Source organism: Hesperophylax consimilis, chromosome 19 (assembly GCF_061612785.1).
Source record: "Hesperophylax consimilis isolate HC1 chromosome 19, BYU_Hcon_1.0, whole genome shotgun sequence".
NCBI lineage: Eukaryota > Metazoa > Arthropoda > Insecta > Trichoptera > Limnephilidae > Hesperophylax > Hesperophylax consimilis.
Window position 1 is genome coordinate 2,565,960 of NC_142854.1, and position 22,188 is coordinate 2,588,147.

The 22,188-nt window shown below is 35.9% G+C and overlaps 2 protein-coding genes across 3 annotated transcripts; both read right to left on the bottom strand.

The window, feature by feature from the left end:
* Positions 1-17: 17 nt before the first annotated feature.
* LOC149414647 (nose resistant to fluoxetine protein 6-like) lies at positions 18-21,142 on the bottom strand. Of its 2 annotated transcripts, none has more exons than XM_089643552.1 (13): positions 20,860-21,142; positions 17,136-17,371; positions 15,904-16,097; positions 14,977-15,095; positions 14,740-14,887; positions 10,754-10,909; positions 9,298-9,420; positions 8,194-8,439; positions 6,939-7,034; positions 5,519-5,648; positions 2,274-2,448; positions 1,344-1,486; positions 18-245 (listed from the first exon to the last, which is right to left on the bottom strand). In XM_089643552.1, exons 1-13 carry the CDS (start codon positions 21,068-21,070, stop codon positions 60-62), a joined length of 2,163 nt encoding a protein of 720 aa, XP_089499678.1. In that variant the 5' UTR covers positions 21,071-21,142; the 3' UTR covers positions 18-59. The 2 variants fall into 2 exon arrangements, with proteins under 2 accessions (XP_089499678.1, XP_089499677.1); XM_089643551.1 differs by having other exon boundaries at positions 14,968-15,095.
* Positions 10,986-13,433, bottom strand: Pa1 (PTIP binding protein Pa1). Its single transcript, XM_089643602.1, has one exon. It carries the CDS (start codon positions 13,302-13,304, stop codon positions 12,873-12,875), a length of 432 nt encoding a protein of 143 aa, XP_089499728.1. The 5' UTR covers positions 13,305-13,433; the 3' UTR covers positions 10,986-12,872.
* Positions 21,143-22,188: the final 1,046 nt, after the last annotated feature.

Sequence of the window (22,188 nt, forward strand, 5' to 3'; positions counted from 1 at the left end):
TTTTACGCAACGTATCAACATTATTTTATTATGTACATATTTATATCACATCAATTTTATTATAAGTCTTTTTTCTCAGTAACATTATTGTTCAGAGAATTGTCTGAAAGTTTTCTCTCCTTGACCATGTGTTTTTTATCTCCCAGCAGCAATTTTGTCAGTTGGAAGAATGGAGCCTCAAACAGAATGGAGAAAGCGAAAGCAATTATGAAACTCAGCGTTACATAACCCAGTCCGTTAACAAGCTAGAAATAAATAAATAAAAATTAATAATGCTTAATAATAAACCGTTATGGGTTGTTTAATATTTGTGGAGATGTTAACACTAGTAGTTCTGTGAACAGCAGACCTCGCGTCTAAAAGAGTATTTTTAATTTTTATTTTCTCTTATTTAATAAATCAAAACCTAAATTTCTACTGAGGGGCAGTTACGGTTCTTTTTATTGTTAAAGGATTCTCCTTAACCTTAAAATTAACGACTTTTTCGCTGTCATCTGAGAAAACTGGAATCGCAGTTAATGAAAAAGTTTAAAGTTAAAGACAATAATTATGCTGTCATGCTAGAGAACTGGAGGCGACAAAGTTTAAAGTTAAAGGCAATAATTCTGCTGTCATCTGAGAGAACTGGAGGCGGATTCCCATTCTTTATCCTTGGCTAGGAACATGTCTTTAGTGATCCTATGTCCCTCATTTTGGCTTTGCCATATAATGGCATGGAGAGGAGAGAGTGAGATAGTTGCGTAACGATCTCATTCGCTCTGGTTTGTGCCAAGGCTGAAATGGGGGGATGGATGGGATAAGATTTTGAAGACATATTCTTGGCTAGGGATGGACAATGCGAATCCGCCTCCCAGAATCACAGTTAATGCCAAACTTCATTACTAATTTGAAGGTTAAGGACAATTCCTTATCCTTAAGTATAACCGTAATCACCCCTCTGGACACTCACGCCACTGTCATTGACTGTAAATAGCCGGCTTCCTCCTGAGGGTACCTTGGGTAACGATTTTCAAATGAAACGCTGACTGTAAGAAGGTCTTTCGCAAACTGACCGATTGGGCCAGTTGCTTTCCTATTTATTGGGCGAAAAGTGTACAGTTTCTACTCATGTAAATAGGGTTAATTAATCTTATCACTAAAAAGGAATGCAAGAGAGTCTGGAGGGACAGACATTTTTTTAAATGCATCATAGCGCCAAACTTTAATTGCGATAATTCCACAGTTTTGTTGTGCAAATAATTCAACCTTGTAAAGGCTACATGAAGTAGCCCGAGACAGGAATCCTAGTAGGACAACTGGGAAGAAGATGATATAATAATTATTAATAACGTATTGAAGCTTACCGCAGTGGCTACTCCCACCTCCCAAGCGCTGTCGCTGTAGCTGACAACGACCTTTATGACCATGGGGTTGATGAGGTACACACAGTAGGAGGCTTTGCCTAGAGGAATCCAGAAGCTCTGCGACAGGAAACTATTTATGAAACCTGAAAATACAGTGTAATGTATCACCTTTTTAAAATGATAACTATCACATTATTTTCGTTCTCATATCGATTCTGTGTGCAACACTGCCATGCGAATGCTAGGTTTTCTAATCTGCAACGTAAAATCTTTTTCTAATACGGCAATCATAAAAATGCTTTATTTTACTCAGGTTCGTAGCATTCTCGAGAGTGGTTCGGTAATTTGGGGACCCAAAGAAGCCATACACTCAAATGATTTAGAAAAGGTGCAAAAAAAGTTTATGCGATACCTTTACATGCGTAAGCTTGGGTATTACCTCTTGTTATATCCCTCTGACTTCCTCGCTAGAATACTAGGACTAGATCGTCTAGATGTTAGGAGAAAAATTGCAATGGTAGTATAAGCACATAAGCTCCTCACAGGACACATTTGCAATCCTGATGTTCTGAAGCTTATTACGTTTTATGTCCCTGATAACTTCACCACAGCTAGACAGCACAGGCTTTTTATTTTTCCAAGAGGGAGGACCCACCTACCAATGCTCAGGCCTCTGGGAAGAATGACTATGCTTTTAAACCAACTTCCTTCAGAAATAGACATGTTTCAGTCAAACCTCAATGAATTCAAGATAAGAAGTATTTTTTTAACGCGATGATGCATCGCAACTGATTTAATAAATGTATATAATAGATTAATCTGCTAGTAGGTATATAATTGATTGTAAATGTTGTGAAACCAACCTTGTTCAGTTCTCCATTAATTGAGTTTCCTGAATCGATATTCTTAAAAATAATAAAAAATACTCACCACCGTTTCCGGAGAGGCAGGCCAGCATGAGCCACACAGTGCTGATGGCCCAGACAGTCCTACTGAGGCCCATGTACAGTGCACTGGACAGTAGGCTCATGTCCTTGTCTGCAAAGCCAAACATCATGCCCATCCCCAGACCCCCTCCGACCACCCAGCACAGAGCCACTCCTATCTGCAATGTAGCCGTGTAAATGATACATTATTACTAAAATCATTATTACCATCAGTGCTATCCTAGTCTTGGCCGCCATTAGGATCCATGTATGTTCAACTGAACCAACCTAACCTAACCCACCCCAACACTTTATCGAATACGATGTTGTGTCGATTTGATAATATCATGTAGGTATAAGACCTAATATCCCACCATTGTTAGCAATACACATTAGATTATTATTTCATAGAACTCGGGGCCAATTTTTGTAATCCCCCTGTGCCGATTTACTGCATTGTTTGTTAGTTTCAGGGGGCAATTAAATTCAATGATAATGTTTTTTTTTTTTTTTTTAAAGAAAGACAAACATTCCCAGGTTACGAATAACCCAACAATTTTTGAAAATCTCCTACTACCACCACAGAAAGCCGAAAATGTTGCTTGTGTTGTGATGGAGGACTTAAGGCCTATCCGCACACAACAGTGCCGGCACAGTGCCGACACGTGCCGACACGTGACGTATCCATCAGTGTCAGTGAAAAATGATATTGTGGCATACATTTTGTACGGCACTATCCGTACTCGTCAGTGACAGTGACGTTCAGTGATGTCAGTGCTGCGCCGACGCTTGCCGTGACGGGACGTGAATTTCTAGCGGACAATATTTTCACTGACACGGTCGCAGTATTTCAAGATGGACGACGAACAGTTGATTGAATTGGTCCGTGTACATTCTGCAATTTATGACCCTTCACATAGAAAATACATGGACCTTAATTTTAAATCAAACATGTGGAACAATATTGAAATACTTGAAAAACTTTGATTCATCATCTATCAGATGTTTATATAGGGTGGCGAACTTTCCTTCTTCTTCTCTTTTCCTCCTCGCATTATGAACCCAATGCCTTCTTCTCACATTCATTTCTTCGTCTTCATCTAATATTAAAGCAATCCCTGCTAATTGTGATCTTGAAGCTGCGTAGAGTACCTACTAATCACTGCGCCATTCACTGCGCGTCGCCGTGTCGTGCCGTGTCGGTACTGACATGTACGAATAGCACGTCACGGTACTGTACGGTACGGAACTGTCGGTCACGTGCCGGCACTGTTGTGTGCGGATAGGCCTTTAGCCAGCCGAGGAATCGAACACGCGACGCTCGGGTGAGACCCAAGCGCTATGCCCACTCAACCACTGACCGGTCTAATGTACAAGATATTGTATTATTTTTATTATAAATACTACAATATAATAAGAGATTTTAATTTATTTTGCGTTGACTCCTGATTAGGTGCACTTCTTGTCTCTGAACATTTTTGTCTGAGAAATTTTATATATTCTCTGGGTAGTGAGATTTCAGTACACGTAAGTCGGTCGTATTGTCGGTCTCCAGCATCAAAGTGCTTAAGCCACCACTAAGCTTATCATAAAGAAGCCTCTTGGATGGTTTTTCTTTCTTGTTCCGTATTATTGAAATGGTGTCTGACAGACGAGGTACAGCAACGAACTATATTCCAAATTATTGAAGTAGAAGATAACACTAACAAATCTAAACAAAACATAAAACAGAAAATAAAGGGTCACAGCTAGGAATTGAACCCAGGATCTCTTGTCTTTCCGGGACAGCGTCTTAACCACTCGACCATTGGAACCTAGTTATTTTTATTTTTTTATTTTAATATTACATTTAATTACAATAATGACGTATTGCCCATCTCACTAGGTGTGTAACGCCCGTGTTGAGATGGCAATTTACAGAGTGGTTGTTAACTAGGTTTTAGTTTACACAATATTGTCAAAATGCCAGATAAAATAAAATCCGTATTTTATTTTAATTTTTAATTATACAATTCAAGAATGAATGCAAAAGATGAAGACGAAGCAAGAATAATTTTAAGTAATTAATAAAATAAATTAAATAAAATTTCAGTTTGAAATGCATAGTATACATATATATACACAGTAGGCACAATTTTTTAATATGTTATGAAATACTTCTAATGTATATTTTTATTGGAGGTAATCAATGATTTTAATTTTAAAGGATGTTTTGGTTTGTGTGTTTCTAATGTCAATAAGTAGAGAATTGAATAGCATTGTATTTAAAACTGTTATTATATTATAAATCATATTAAGACGCTGTCCCGGTAAGACCTGGTTCGATTTATAGTTATGACCGTTATCTTTTTATTTTCTGTGACTTGTTCTGTTTCATGTGTCGTTTAGATTTTTTAGTATTATTTTCGTCTCCAATGATATATTGATAGGTATAACCTTCGAAAAAGTTGTTTCTGTATATTCTATATGTTTGAAGATATGTAGCAACTAGATGTAGAAGATAGTTAACCAACAAAAGAGGCAATTTTATATAAAAAACCTACAGGACGAAGGAACGAGCGCATTTGAGGTGATTTTACACAAAATATTATTATTGGTACATAGTAGAGGTGAAACGCATAAACTAGAACAAATGTTTGGAAAAAAGATACTTTCGTTCTTAGTATTTGTTCTTAAGTATCACGCGTCTTGCGAGTATTGCGTGTCTTATGAGTATTGCGAGTCTTGCAAGTATTGCGCGTCTTTCCAGTACTTCGCCTGTCCTATACGCATCAGAGGACAGGAAAAAAAATGTGGGGAAACTTTCGACAGAGAATTCTCTAGCTAACCCCCCCTCATGGATTTTTGAAAAATCATTCAGGAATTGCACTCAGAAATTTTTGTGGGGAATTACTTCTCTTAGAAATTCTCTAACAACCCCCTCCCCCCACATGAATCTGGAAAAGTTATTGTGGGGAATTACCCTTCACAGAAATTCTCTAGAAAACAACTACTTGTAAAAGTAAGTATAAGTGCGAAATACTAGGGAACAGGAATTTGGACTAGGTATTTATTCATACTTGTACCAGTTGTTCCAAGTATCAAGTACATAGATCTAAACATAGACATAAGAAACTTGAGGCAGGAAGCAGGAGAAAAGAGGTTTCCTAGACCAAGACCTAAGAGTTGCACAGCCAATGATGATGAACACAGCAAGTTTATTAAGTTATGACAAAGTTTCCACACTTCAAATTTAAAACAACAACTTACCTTATTAATTGGCAGTTTTCTATTGAAATATTGAAGGAAGCAACCACCGGCAATCCCAATAATGTAAGGACCAATTCTTGTCCAGGTCGGGGAATATACCAAATCAAAGTTTGTCCACACATTATCAACGCTGCAATGGAAAACACAAAAATTTTGTGAATCAGCAATCGTAAAAATTTATTCCTTCGCGTAGACTGTACAACAAATCAACTCAGACGTCCACCATGCGTAGCTCGATTTTGACAATTTTTATTTATCATTTAAAACACTTATCTTGTTGTGACACCTTGAATATTTTTTATTACAATAGCATGTAAGCTACGACCCGATCATGGTAATGATTTATGATAAAGACAAAACATTAACCTTCCAGCAGGCGCCTTGAGAAATTTCCCTTGAGCGGGCGCTTGTCGTAAATTTTACGTCATCGAGTTTTCTCCATTTTTTTTTTTTTTTTTTTTTTTTTAATATTTTTATTTATTTTATAAAATACAGTATAATGTTTAAATTTACATAGTAAGAGCATATTTCAATAAAAATTAACATGTTTACCTTTACAAGAGTCTAAAACTCGTGTGTAAAGGGAAGTGTTGTTTTCTTACACAAATGTTAGGGAATTTTTTTAAGGATATGAAAAATGATAATAGGCAGTAATTATTTGACTTTCTTAAAAAAAAAACGAAGCAACACTCTAAACATGTTAATATTTCAAAACAAAATATTTTATCGACCTATTTAGTCAGAATCAATATTCTCATCCTTTAATTGTTACAAACCACCTCAACTGAAGAATGGTTCTTGCATGTAATGGACTGGCAACGGCAACACTTCATTGATGCTGAGGATATTTTCTTATCCAGTGCACATAACCGACAAACACCGCGTTTTGGAAAGCTTCTGTTTCCTTCTTCTGTTTTCGGTTAAACTGCCCGACCGTAATTCACTTTGAGAAAAACATTTATATCTTGCGGTAAATGTTTGACATTTGATTTGACTCTAGCATAGCTCGAAGCTCGATGCTGACGACTAAGTGGTAAGAGTGGGGGAAGCGATAAGGCGCGTATGTCGTAAATTTTACGACAGCGCGCCCGCTGGAAGGTTAAATTAAAGGAACAATACTGAAGCCAAAGAGATACAGGTATCTATTGACCATATGGCGGGAGATCTGAGCTGCCAAGATTTGGAGACATTGTTTTTTCACATATCTGGATGAATGGAAGATATTTCTTTTTTAATAATTTAACAGATGGCGGTGGAATGAAGAATAAGCCACATTTTAAATCAGGGTTGAGTACCCTTTGATCCATGAATTCTGCAAAATTTTGATTTGAATCTTAGGTGCCGCTCGATCACACTTCAAATCACATACTAGTGTGTCTGCCGCGGCTAAAATGTTAAAGTTTTATTCAAATATACTTACAAAGGAACAAATCCAGCTGCATAAGTTAGGTACCCAGTGTAAGTGTTGGCGACTACAAGAATAGATGCGAAAGTAAACATTACTAGTTTTAAATATCTGAAAGGAAAATTGTACATTATTAATTGTGACTTAGTTATTTTTTACCACAGTTTATTAATTTATTTTATTTAAGTTTTTAATCCAGCAGGACTAGGAGGGTAGTGCAATCTGAGTCTACTATATTAAATGGTATTATACAGGGTGTCCAGAAACTCGTAAGCGGGAAACTGGTGAATCTACATCACATTTGGAGTCGATTTTGTAGTATATTTTTTTTTGATTTGAGCTTTCGTTATCGAGTAAATCGAGTTAGAAGTTGATTTTTTTTTTTTTTTTTTTTTTTTTTTAATCAAATTCTTATAAATTATTACTGAAGATCAAAGTACCCAACTAATTAAAACTATTTGAAAGTAAAACAAATGAAGAAACTCGGATTTGAAGCATTATTTTGAAATCACCCTTCATTTAATCCGGTGTAATCATAAAATATTCCTGCTCTGCAGGGTTAAAACATCTGTTGTTCAACACCAGAAAAAACTTTAACCCTAAAATAGCCGAAAAATATTTTTTTTTGGTTTTTTTTTTTTTTTGTGAAAATGCTCAAATCAAAAAACTTCATGTTTATTTGGGTTCCCCATGTGGTGTAGATTCTCCAGTTTCCCGCTTGTACTACGAGTTTCCGGACACCGTGTATATACAAGAGAGAAATAAGAAAAATTACAAATTAAAATAAGATGAAATAAAAGCATAATGATAACATAAAAAAAGCATTACATGAATAAGATAAATGAAATAATCGTCCATTAGGAAGTTCGCCGCATTGTCTGCATCCATCACTCTTTAAGTGGAGAGCTGAGCTACTCGGAAACAGCCACGATGATGACGTTTGTTGATTTTCGTGTCCTGCCCCAGAAGCTGGCTAGTCTGTGGTGAAGTAAGGCGGATAATGAGTATTCCCTCCCTTCTGTGAACATCGTGGAGGCGATGCAAAACCTTGATAGTTGCATAAGTTGCCTGTATGCGTTGTTGTTGCACACCCTTAGCTTGTCCCATTGCGCTACTGGTTATTGTGTCCACAGTTCTGACGTGTATAGGGCAGTGCAGTACGTCTTTTTAAAGCAATTTTCTAACATCTTCGCAAAAAATCCACCCTGCACTGACAGTGTGGAACTCTTATCCGGATTACCTGATCCGTAGTGAATAATATAAAACTCACTTGGTGGCTAATGTTAGCAGTACTACGCCCAGTAAGAAGTTCTGCATCTCGCTGCTGAGGTACCAACTCCAAGACATGCACATCTCCGCCTTGGGGAAGAAGTTGTTGATGAAGAGCAGATTCTTCCACCAGCTGTTCAGGCAGTTTATGTCGTTCCGCTCTCCCAACCAGAAAACAGTTTGCCGATGCCTTATGGCTGATGTTGTGTAGGCAAAACCGAGGGCAAACAGATATGCCGGAAGCAATCTAGAAAATACATATTTTTAACATCAAGAAATAGTACAGAAGAGTATGTACGAGACAATGTGTTAAGGTGTACAGCTCCGTACTGACGTCGCAAATAGCAAGTATCAAGCAATATTTAAACATTAAAGGCGTGAGATATTACTATGGTCACAATTTTTGGTTTGTTTACTCTGCCTACCCCTGTGGATAAACGGCATGTTGGTTAAATAAATAAAGAGTCTGTGAATACCACACAAGAGTCCCACCTGTGGCATCCTCATATGGAGTATGTTGTGAGGTTGATGCTAGTGGAAGGGGAAGGTGGGAAAGCGGAAGATTGGGAAGAACCTGCCTCTTCAGATATGGCCACTAAATATGGCTAAAACCATTTGAAACAATTTTCGATTCTGAATTTTACCTCGGCGATTCTGAGAGTATATATTACTCTGGAATGTACCGCCATATATACAGGGTTTTCCGAGGGTAAAGTTCAAAAACTTCGGGAGGTGAGTAAAAAAGATAAATGACTTTTTTTTTAAATCAACCTTTTAAGGTAGTTTTCGGGTACAGAAGTTGAATTATTTGTAAGGAGAAAATATTATTCTTCTATGAAAAAATATATTTTTTAAAGTATTTGTCTTTTTTACTTCTACCATCGTGAAGAATCACCTCCCGAAGTTTGTGCACGTTACCCCCGGACACCATGAATATTATTTAATGTTCTGTGGTAAAAACAAAGGCGCCGCGCCGCTGAGTCATCGATGGTTGGGATACTTTTATGACTTATAATGTACAAAATGTCACAATACAGGTGAATGAAATACAGAGTGGAGAAAATTATATCCTATAATATGTTTTATATACAAAATATCTGCTCACCTTACTACTCGGTGTAAAATTGCTAAACAAACAAAGCTCATCTTTTTGCTCAAGGACTCCTTGACTCCTGCTTTTGCCTTTTTTGCCTCCGATTCCAAGAAAGCATATCCGAGAAGGAATCCACTGAAAACATCAGAACATTAATTTTCACATTTTTGCGCGGACAGAAGGAAGAATTGTGATTTATTTATTATTTTTTTCTTTATTTACATTACAGAATGTTGACTGAGCTTTGAATGTTTTAACTAGACCGTTTGGCATTGTATTTGCCCGTATATTTGTGTTTATGTTCCGTTTCTGGATTAAATCTGAAAAGTGCTGCATTGAATTTATTATTCAAGCAAGACTTATTTTGACTAGATGGCTAACTTTCACTAAGCTTTTCAATAGTATGGTACATACCTGCCTGAAGTAAATTTGAAAAAAGAATTGTCACTGAGACATTTCTTGTCTTGTCTTGAGTTACATTTCTTTGCACAAATTGTATAATTCCTTATTTAAATTTTCCCTAAATATTCTATGGTTTATAATTAAGGTATTTAAGTACCTACTTACTTAGAAATCTTATGATTTCAGAGGAAATTTTGGTTTTGATTTATTAAATAAGAAACATACTTTTTTAAATGGAAGGTGTACTGTTCAGATAGTTGATTTATGCATGGAACTACTAGTCTTATAAAATATCTAATTCATTACAAAAGTACCACTAACACAACGAGTATGTAGTGCCGAAAATCTTCCAAACTCATTGTAAGTTCTTTCGTTAGCATGCTCTAAGTAATATAAGGGGTATAAAATCAAAACCACCACTATCTACTAATGCCAAATGTTCAGCATTTAAAAATAATGATTTGCTCTTTGGAGATTTCTTTTTCAAATTGCGTTTTTTTTTAAAAATCGAATTTTAAAATAAAATATTTTTGAACACATTTCTGCTAAATAATAAACAAAAGAATAGTGGAGATTTTCCCAGTTCAACTCAGCTTCGTGGCATTTTTGAACCTGAACATTTGTTAGAGTAGTAGTTTTGCACTTCAATAAACGGCGGCCATATTGTATTTGCGAAGTACTTGTTGCCCACTTGAAGTGAAATGACACTAAACTGCGCTGTATAAATGCCATGTTATTATTATTATTATATGTTTTCTGGCTCGTGATTGGGGCATTTAGAGAGTAGCGCTTTTGAACCTCACCAACAGAGGAAGATAGGCAGTTTTTCATTTGACCACAATATTAAAAGTAGTTTTTGAATGGATTAGAGGCATTTTTGCTTTGGCTTGAATGTGATTGTATGGTCTATGGTGAAATGTAGATTACTAATCAAACATTAGGTCACAATGAACAAAGATGTACGAGTAGTTAAGTGACGGTTTTACTTTCATATCCCTCATTTGTAAAAAAACAAGAAATTTTGTTGTAGGAGTATCTTAATAGTTTTATTCAGTGCAAGCCAAACCTCATGCTGATGAATGTGTCCACAGTGAAAGAGGCATTGGCAAATGCTTGCAGGACCAGATGTTCGGATATGTAGTATGCGAAGGTCCGGTTGGAAAAGACGTCACCCATATACAGTATTCCATGGTTTAACACTATCCAGATTATGGTGAAACATCTGGAATTGAAGGGTTTTCTTATGCATTGATATAATCCAGTGGTCGCACACTACCGTACTTTGGCTACTTGAGTGAGGCTCTTCTCCTCTTACCCGAGGTGATTGGAGTAAGAAGGGAGAGTGAATTGAGAATAAAAAATCAATATACATATACCAGTAAAATTTTATTATCAAAGTATTGTCCAAAATTATATATATAATCATAAATTTACTAAAAACTTATAAACTTTCAGTATAAAACCTACATAATATCAATGAAGTTGCAACACTAGACTTCCTATTGTCTCACAAACTCAAAATTAAATGTGGCAAGTAAGAAACACTCTTAAGTTACCAGTAAATTCTTAATTCAAACGTGGTTCAAGTGTGACAAAGAAAGACATTCAGCGAATATGTGTGTATGAACGAAATAAACAATACCCGGCGGCGTTTTCGTATTTGTGTTGAATACTACATTCTACATCACGGGTGCGACCGAGATAACAACATACACTATAAGACAAATACAGAATACTGTATGAGACGACCTACTGCTATTAGGTTGTCCTTTATATACATATGTGTAGCTACATTCGTTATCTCACTTTCTCTAATGGCGCTGAAAATCTACCGGAAACGATTGAAATCATGGAATTATTTATAATAATAAAATAATTTGTTTGTATTTACAAATGAAATATTATTTCGTGGCTTTTAATAATGTTTACCGAGTAATGAAAACATTTTCTCATCACACACGACGGCTTTTTGGCACTTTTTAATGCAATTTACTTAGAGGTAGCACATAAACTTATGCGACGCATGGCAGTTAAGTATGTACTAAGAAATCGAAAGCACTACAATTGATTTGCCTTTTGCTTGCCACTTTGAGATTTCTACTGCATGTCTGTATATATTGTAACGTCATTGCATAATATACAATTCTATTATATATTGGCAAAGAACATTAGAATATTATAATTGTAGGATTTGTTAAGCTGAAAGTATTAATACAAAAAAAAAACAACAAATCACTTGTCTGTTATGATTTATATTTATCAGTACCAATTTCAAAAATTACAAGTTCATAGAACTTCAATAATTTTAAGCACTACGCAGGAATACAATTTCAAATCACGCACCCAAGCATTGACAACAAAAATTAATATGTTTATAATTTATGTATTTACAGCACGTCATTGAATTGATTAAATAATGTGTTACAAAAATAATTCAAAGATTTGTACAGCGTCATTTTGGTGAACAAACCTCGAGGGTGATTTACAAAACAATTTATCTAACCTATGACTTATCATTAAGACTTATAACTTACAATCAAAACTTAAACTAGTGACTTACAATTAACAATGGTAAAATAATAGTATCGCTGAACACACTCAATATGAATACATCAAACATGAAAAGACATGGCCGAATCGCATGAAATTTTAAAACTTTGATTGACAAAAATGGAACTTACGTGGGGGTACATAGAAAAATATGAACAAAATAGATTATTAGGTTCTTAGTTTGCATTATTTAAAAAAAATATGCATATGGAATCCTAACCTTCAACTTATGACAAACATTGTGGTCGCATGTGAAGTTTTAAAATTCGATTGAGAAAAAATGGAATTTCAATACACCTTTTTCCATCTCTCCCGACATAAATAATTGTTTCTTATAGTAATTAAGTTGAAACGAAGTGTTATTTCCATAATCCGGGCATATTAAAAGTGTGGCGGTTAGGGAAATATTTAAGGCTAAGGAGGAATCGGCAATTTACTAATTAAAGCGTGTCCAGATAACCTAAAAGTTTTCCTAAATTTTTTATCGTACTTTCAAAGTCACAGCAATATTTTGAAAACAATACATTTTCAATACCTTCCAAATAAACCATTAAAAGTGTTGAGATGTGGAGGACGTACAGATTTATAGACAATATTTGTGGATTAGAATATTAGATTAAACTAAAAATATTAGCCTATGGGTTGTCTGCATCTCGTTCCATCTGCTGTAGTTTCTGATGGCGCATCATATTGGAGAGGATTCCATCAAACGAGGAAGTTTTCTTCTTCGCCGACCCTCGCAGCGTATCCTCTCCTTCCCTTCGAACCCGCAGCCTCAACGAACTCATCTCATCTTTGAAGTCAAAGTTCGATTTCTCCGGAGTTGCGTTTGAAGACGGACTTTCTTGAATATTATCGTCCCGCTGAGCTGCGGGAGACGGTAATCTTCGTCCTGGACATTTCCATTCTAGTTGTAATGTTCCAGTTTTCTCGATGGTGTTGTATAATGCTTCTAAGTCCGCAGGGTCCGGAGCCCATCTGTCCCCATCCAAAACACCGGCCTTCGTGAGTTCGTCGTCTGAACACGCGATTGACCAATCTTCGCCACTAGTATCAACCGTACTCATCTTGTGATGTATATAACTCAACTTGAATTGATGTAATATGTGATTAAAACATCAACATTCAAATCGAAAACAAAAGTTTTTCTGACACATACAATCTCATTTGTACAAAAGTCAAACACTACAAACTTGCACAAACTGACAGTTGATTCCATAGATGCGGTAAAAATTGTAAATTCGTAGATCGTTCAATGTCTATGGCACTTCCGACTAGTGATGGGCAAGATCAAAACATTGACACGATCGAAATATTTTCATCGAAACATAATCAAGTTGCGGACAATATGGGACATTTTCATCCCCACGGACAAATTTATATATTGGGCTGATTGAGTTTTTGACATGACAGATTTGTTCGATAACGTTTCAAAACGATTGATGGATTTTAAAATATTGTTGGGAATAACTTTTTCCTGATATTCTCTAGCCATCCCCCCCCCACATTTAAAAAAATATTGTTAGAAATCATACTTTGGAAATCTATTTAGAAAATATTGGGGGGATTCCAGTATTGAGTAATACCCCACACATATCCATTTTGAAATTTAGGGAAATTCTAGGGAAATTTTAGAGTGAAATTTAGGGTTTATCACAATTTGTGCACCCCTAGGTAATGAAAAAAAAACTTTTTTTTTGTGTGGGTACAAAGCATGTGTAGCGATGCTACGAGAATTTTCTAGAACGCTCGCCAGTATAAAATGCATTGTAGCGGGAACACTCTAGTCGCAATGCGAGTGTTCGACATCCTACCTACAGTTATGAAATGTTGTCGAATGCACCCGGGCGGCTATATAATGAGGCGTGCCCAGAAGTACTTAGTCAGTCATTAATTAGCAGTTTTACGAGTGACCGACAAGCTAGCGCTGCGACCGCATGCTGCCTACTGAGGGGTCGGCCGCTATGGCCGTTTCCTCGCGCATCGCGTCCCACTCTTTCTTCACCATATCGCTACAGGACCTACTCACCTACACCCGGCTCTGCACGGACTACAATTAATTATGGACTCCTTGGGATCACCTCAGCGCCTTGGCCCCGGCCATCGTTCCTGGCCAGCGCTGACCTCCCGCGCCTAGACCCTGCGACCACTTCAACGGTCTGCGCCTCGGCCCCGCGGCATCGTCGCCGGCCTGCATCTCCCACTCATCTGCCGACCAGGTCTATCGCTCCTTCGGCTACCACGTTCACACTGGAGTACCCGAAAGACTCCACGTCTTTACTAGTGCTGAACACACCCACGAGTCCGGTCTCCATCAAAGACTCACTGACCCGCGCTTCGACCGCTTGGCCGTCATCGTCGTCTACACCTGGTGTCGTCCTCATCGGTCCAGCGTCATCTCCCAACTGCGCAATTCAACTGACTCGTATTAAACACAGCACAACATGCATCTTTCATTGTCTCCTTACCAGATCCCCAAAAATGAAACAAAGGATTACTAACCTTAACCCAAAAAGTGGCAGCATCTTATTATCTTCACTGGTAGCTGTGCTGAAAATTTTCCTTGCGTTCATATCAATACTAAAACAAAGTATAAACTTCGATACGAAACTAATTTCCGGCAGTTTTTTCGGAGCCACAAAAAAACGATCTGTAAAATGAAAGTAAAAAAAAATTAAAAAATGTATAGTAAATTTCAACCAAGTGACTGGTTTTTGTTACTTGACTTACTTAACTTACCACATGAATCTTCACTGGTGCTATTTTTGCAATCGTATTCTTCAACCATGGATTTGTATATTATCATATCATATATTGTCCCCAAGACGCACAATGCTAAGATAGTTGCAACGCCTACTCTAAAATCAGAAGCCATAAAAATAAAACATTGTTCTACATATATCATGGACCTAAAAAGCCCTGGACAGACCATTAGTGCGATTTTGTGTGAATAGCATTGAAGCTGAATCTAAGGCGAAGGGAAATTGCCTGGCAGCCATCTAGTATGACAAACTATTCAAATTGTTTGTATGCGAAGTGGTATTACTATTTTATTTTCATATTTTTAATGCAATTATAATATAATGAATATATTTTTGGAATTTAATGAGGCAGGGAATCTGATATATTATTTAAAAAAAGTTATTTTTCACACTTCGTTCTTGACCATGAACCTAACAAACGCCGGACAGAGCATTAGTGTGATTTTGTATGAATGACATTGAAGCCAAATCTCGGGTAAGGGGAAATTGAATGACAAACGTTTGAAATGATTCGCTTGCAAAGTGGTATAAAATGAACTATTTCCATATTGTTAATACATATTATAACGGCTTACTAAGCCAATCTTAACATGATTTTTTTTGAGTATTTGAAAACAAGTAGGTAAAGACATTTTTCGTACAACTTTCCCCAAACCCCGCGGCTTCAAATCGTTCTTGAATGTCTCCGTCCATGTTTACGTTCACGTTCTTGACAGACTGCAATTATTAAAATGTTATTTTTGACATTAATGTATTTAAAAATAGCTTTTCAAAACTTTTCACGGAGAAGCGTAAATGTAAATAATAATAATGTTCGAACTTCGAACGGTAACGCTGCCGGGACATCTTGGGAGTGGAAGAAAGTTCTCAAACTTAGTTCCCATTGATTAGGTTAAAAACTCACATGAAAATCTTAAAAAGTGTGGTTTGTGTCCAGGCATAATCGTCTTCAGTTTTTTTGACCGCCTCCATTGTGAGACTCGTCTCGTAGATTTGCTGGTACGCAAGGATCCCAGACTCTAAGTATTTTTCCAGGAATCCATAGACCTCGGTCTCCGTGCATGACGAGGGCAGGCACAGCCCCAGAGTTATTCTAACCTGTAAAAACACGCAAGATTAGTAACCCCAAATCTTACAGCATACAAGTTACACTACATTCAAACATACTTAATCCTGTTGAAGTTAAAGTTGCTCAATTAGTACCTAATTCAACGACACCCCACTAATCACCTACCTACCCATTCCGCGAACTTAATTACGCCCCCTCGTAATATTGACCTTGACTTATTGTTGCTTGACCCGACTCAACTATTTGATTGATTTGGTCGTGCCGCGTCTTCCTCGGGCTTCCTCGACTTCTTCCACCATCCACTCTCGCGTCATATAATAACACTCTCCTGGTTCATCTTTCTCCGTTCATAAGGTCCACACATCCAAAACACAAAATAAAAATCTTACAATTAATTCAATTTTATTCTTCCTAAAAGATAATATAACAAGGGAGATGGGCTATGAAGAACCATTATCAGTATGAAAGCGCATAAAGGTATCGCCAATTTCGTTCACCCGTATCTGCACAGGGGCGATCCGATTTTGTTTCTGCCAACACCCCAAACGTATAACTTTCATTGCATAGACGCTTTTAGTCTGTCCAGCTTGCCTGTGGCCCGGCGACACTTGGCATGCTTTGTTATGAGTTGATCATATCCGCCATTAATCAAGCACTCCTACGGCTACAAATCATAGAGGACACACCACCACATCGATCACGAAGCAATATAGCGTAAAACAAGCCTCGGTCACATGCAATCAGAAGGATCACCTTATATGGTGATGGAAGGAAGATGCATAAGCGCTAACGCAAAAAGCATGCCCATAAAAGGAATGATTAACTACGGACGAAGGGGAAATAAGAGGGGATTCCTGTCTTTGTCTCAGGGCCGTATTTAGAATCCGCAGACCACGAGGCTGATATTGCGGTGCGGCCCTACTGTGGCCAGTCTGCGGGGATTCATTATATAAGTAGATACTATATTATTCAACCTTCTTGGTATTATATCTGGATTTGAAAAGGTTATATTGTAATTAGGTAATAATTTCCTCAGATATCTATCGTTTCCAAATTTGATTGAATACCTCATTATCCCAATGCACAAACGTCTGGACAGTCGAGTTGTGCGTAAAGTAAGCGCCGTAGTAGTGGACCGGGAAGGGCGGGAGACTCTGCGGGGTCTCCACGGTGAAGGGGCCGCTGGTCCTGCTGACCGGGACTCGCTTGCTGGAGGTGGAGGCCAGGCACTGCTGGCGGGACCCCAGCCAGTAGGTGTTGCCCCAGTAGAGGCCGGTGCCCGGGGCCCCTGACGCATCCAACACTAGAATAACAAAGTAAAGAAATTATCAACAACAGTCTCTGAATTCCGAAAATTCCAGTGAATCCAGGGCTTGAAAAGTGGGCAGGCACAAACATAGTTTTTAAAGCATTATGTATATACTCGGTGTTCGGAAACTCGTCAAGAGATATCGCCAATCGGAACACGCCTCATGGAGAAACTACTTTCCATCAATATGTACATTTTGTCCACACGGTAAAAGGGTTCTCTGGGTAATGCGTAATGAAGGAATACTTTAGATTAGACATTTTTATAAATTCACATTTTACTTGTACTCCTGGTTAGATAGCACGGTAGATCGATAAAACCCTATATCAATACAACATTCACGAAATCGGTCATGTATGGTCAGTTAGCGATATTTGAGAGCACGATCAGAATATGATTCCGACATTAGGTAGACAAAACGAACTCACTGACTCCCTTTTTACTGTCAAAAGTACATGAGGACTGCCAAAGTTAATATTTCAATTCGACATTATCGATTTATTAGTATTTTTAACTTTTACATAGTCGTATGACGTTCAGGAATGTCAATTCATAGGCAGATGCGCTAGTGTTGCAAACGTATGTCGATTTCCAATATATTTTGCATTATCAATAGCGGTCTGGCTATCAACAGCGCGACCGTGCTCGGGAAATCGCTATAAAATCATCAGTAGCTACGCCTGTCGATCCAATGTTGTAGAGTTATCGATTTGACCGTGCTAGACCCCCGGTACCCTTTACTTCCTTCAATATATATTTAAAAAATAAACAGGTTTGTAGTTTTGGCATCAGTTTATATATTTTTTTAATATTAATATTTCCCCACTAAATGCCTTTTTCTTCTCCATAGAAAATTCTTCTCCGAATATTTAAAATTTGAATTTTTCTGGTATTATACGTAATACATATGTTATATATGTAATCGTGTTATAATTTTCAGATAAAATCTAATTTTCGATAAAAAAACGATTTCCAATGTCACCATTTGTTGATTGATAGCTTCACTCATTTATTGTTTTGATTACAAGATAATTGTAAGGTGTAATAATTAATAAGCGTACGGGGACGTTCTGTATACAGGGTGTACCAGACGAGCTTATTTGGAGTAAAAAATGTGAATGTCATTTTGGTCTCCGTGTACAGTTTTCTTGAATTAATGAATCAATAAATAAATGTATGATGTGGAATCTTCGAAGTAGAAACTAACCCACTTCCCGATATGGGATCGAGCTGAAACGCAGCAGATAGACTAGTTGTCGATGACAATGCATTCTATCAACTTTGGGTGGCACTATAAGAAGTAAATCTCGACACGTCAAAGTTTCAATTCTCAGTCAAACCAATTTATATTTAAATATTTTAAAAATCTAAAAAAGGTGTATTTTTGTAAAATAAACTTTTTTTTACTAGTTGATTTTTGTTATTCATCAAAATAATATATATTTTTCTTAAAAACTCTTTTTTGTTTGACAAGAACACCGGAGACAAAAAATCCATTTACTTAACTTTCTACTGCTCCAAATAATATCAAGAATCGCTGGTTAAAGTTTGTCAGGTATGTTCCTTAACACCCTGTACTTACATACCTACTACTATACACGATGTTTGGAATCTCGTAGTACCCACAAGCGGAAAACTAATGAATCTACGTATCATAGTAGTTCGATTTTGTGGAATAACTTTTTTTATTTGAGCTTTCATTTTCGAGTAAATCGAGTCACTAGGGTATTAATGTTAAGGCGATGCACTACGTCGTGTAATATTTTAAATTGAGCCGCTATGAATAATAACCCTTACGTAGATGGCGATAAGGTTTAAATTCCCGCTTAACACCATCCGCCTGTTTTGATTTATGCAAGAAAAAAACATGGCCAAAAAGTGCCTTTTATTTTATTTTGTGGATGTTCAGACAAAAATATTTATTTTTTTTGCGATCATTTTATAAATAACTTAATTTGCCACATTATACAATAAAATCATAACCGAAAATGCGTTCGTAAGTAGGAGATTTTGAACTTTAAAGCAGTTTTCATAGGCCTTATACATTTCTTTTTTCTGGGCTTATAAAAAGACTTATCTAAAAAATACTTGATTATTTCAAAGGCCAAGATGTATTCTACTCGCAGTATTTAGATAAAGTATCTAAAACATTTCTAGGCGACCAAATTTTCAAACCAAAAACACATTATTTTGCATTACTACGTATGGCATCGCCTTAACTGTTTAATATCTTTTAAAATGTGTCGAAACGTAGACCGCCAGGTTTTTTAACCTCTTTAATAGCCGAAAAAATAGAAAAGTGTAATAAATAAAAAAAATGGTCAGTCGAAAAAAAAAGTTTAATGATCTCAATAAAACTAGAGTTATCTAGTTCTACAGTTTCCCGTTTGTACTACGAGTTTCCGGACACCGCGTATGTATAGGTAAATATGATTGTACTTTGCGCTTGTACACAAGTCACGTAACAGTCATTCTGTCTCTCTTTATCTTACACTTGCCTGTAATCGTATATCGCTATCGAAGCCATCCCATTAATGTTGCGAAATGAAAATTTCGTAATGATTATGAAACTCAGTTCTGCAATTGACATTTAAGCAAAGAATATAGGTATATGTATTTAATGATATATGTATTTTTAAGAATCAGAAATTTTTTGTCTTTAAAAAACCTATATTTAATATATTATGCCTTAGTCCAATCAACTCTACAATATGGTATCATTAGTTGGGGATCCACATACAAAACTAACCTTACTCCAATAGAAGTGGTAAAAAGGTTAATAATTAAAATAAATATTAAAATAATATTAAGAAAACCTTCCGATTACCCAACGGATCGATTATTCGAAGAATTTCAAGTGCCTTCATTTAAAGATCTTTATACTAAAAATGCGTTAATTCAAATCATAAAAGAAAAAGACAAGTATCAATTTCTAACTGAAAACCGTACTCGACTTAAATATATTTTTCCATGCCCAAAATTAAACACTTCCTTTGCACAAAATTATTACACTTACCGGGCAAGAATTTTTTTCAATCGACTACCTGAAGAAATTAGAAACATTAATGATAACATCCAAATAATAAACACTGTGAAAAAATACTTTAAAGACAAACTTACAAAAAATAAAAATGTTTCCAATTGAATTAATCTTAAGAATAACTCATCTCAATTAGTTTCCTTAAGTAACATTCCATTCTTCAAATAAGTTTAAAATCATTTTATTTTTAATTACCTACATACTGTAATAAAACAATGTACACTCCATTTCCAGCCACAAGCTAATGCTTCTATGGAATAGGGGTCTTGAAATATTTGATCATATATTGTAACAAATAAACAAAAATGTACTCATATATAATATTCATACGATCTAAAAATATATATATATTGTAATTATTGGATTACGAAATACTCCCACTTCGCGTTGTTCTTTATTATTCTATGGCAAAGTTACACTTAAAATAATGATTAAAACTTACGTTTAATAGCCCATCTCTGGTTGGCATCAATTCCCTTTTGTATCTGTGTCAATTCCTTTGTGCACACACTTTGGCCCCCATTATTCACCGCAGTCTTGAGCATCCCATAGTAAACTGACTGCGTTTCGAGTTCAATGCCAGAACCCAGCTGCAGACACACTGCCACTAGGACACTCACGCACGACACCCATTTTGAACTAATTTTAAACATTTTGTTTTATTATATTAAAAAAAAAATACTCATAATAAATAATTAAAATTCACTCGGTAGAACTGCATAATACATTTCCTAAGAACAAAATAAATAAATTATGCTATATAAGGGCAGGTTTTTTATTTGTGTCAGTCGTCTTTAGTGACTAGATCTTAATAATCAGGTACTTTCCAACTAGCGTTTACAAATCCCGCGGGATTGCGGGATAAGGGATTAGTAAGTCACGATGACTTTTCGAGTCATTAATCTTTGTAACGATCAATATTATAAAAATACATTGAAAAGGTGACATAGTTAGTCACTTAATATGACTTTTCGTATCATTAATCTTTATAACTAGCAATATTATAAAATGACATTGAAAAGGTAACATAGTAAGTAACTTAATATGACTTTTCGTATCAGTAATCTTTGGAACTAGCAATATTATAAAAAAATACATTGAAAAGGTAACATAGTAAGTATTTTGATTACGAAATCAAATATAGAAGTTCCAGTGGTTTCGGGAAGTTGAGACATCAAGAGAGTACAGGAATTTAATTAAAAAAACTATGTTTAATTGCTTTTACACAAAAAACCTCTTTTTAGTATCGTAAAATTTGAAGATTAAATTTCTTTTCAATATGGTGTAGAAAAATCTCCTTTCAAGATTCAACCAATTTCTGAATACCGTTTGAAATTAATATATATTCATTTTTTGAATTTATTATTCTTTGAACGCCTTCGACGTTTTTCTACATTTTCTTGGCTGTAAACTTTTTAGGAAAATAAATTATACATAATATAATCGAATCATAATAATTAAAATAGAAAATAAAACATTTTTAAACTTATTTCCACTTTTTTATTTTACCACTACCGGTTTCATCCTATTATGGACATCTTCAGGCTGGCAATTGAAATTCTTTTGTTACAGAATTTATACAAAATTAGGTACACAATGTCAAGGTAGGTACATATAATTGTGTATAAATTGTGTATATTGTGTATATTGTGTATAATATATATTGTGTACCTAATTTTGTATAAATTCTGTAACAAAAGAATTTCAATTGCCAGCCTGAAGATGTCCATAATAGGATGAAACCGGTAGTGGTAAAATAAAAAAGTGGAAA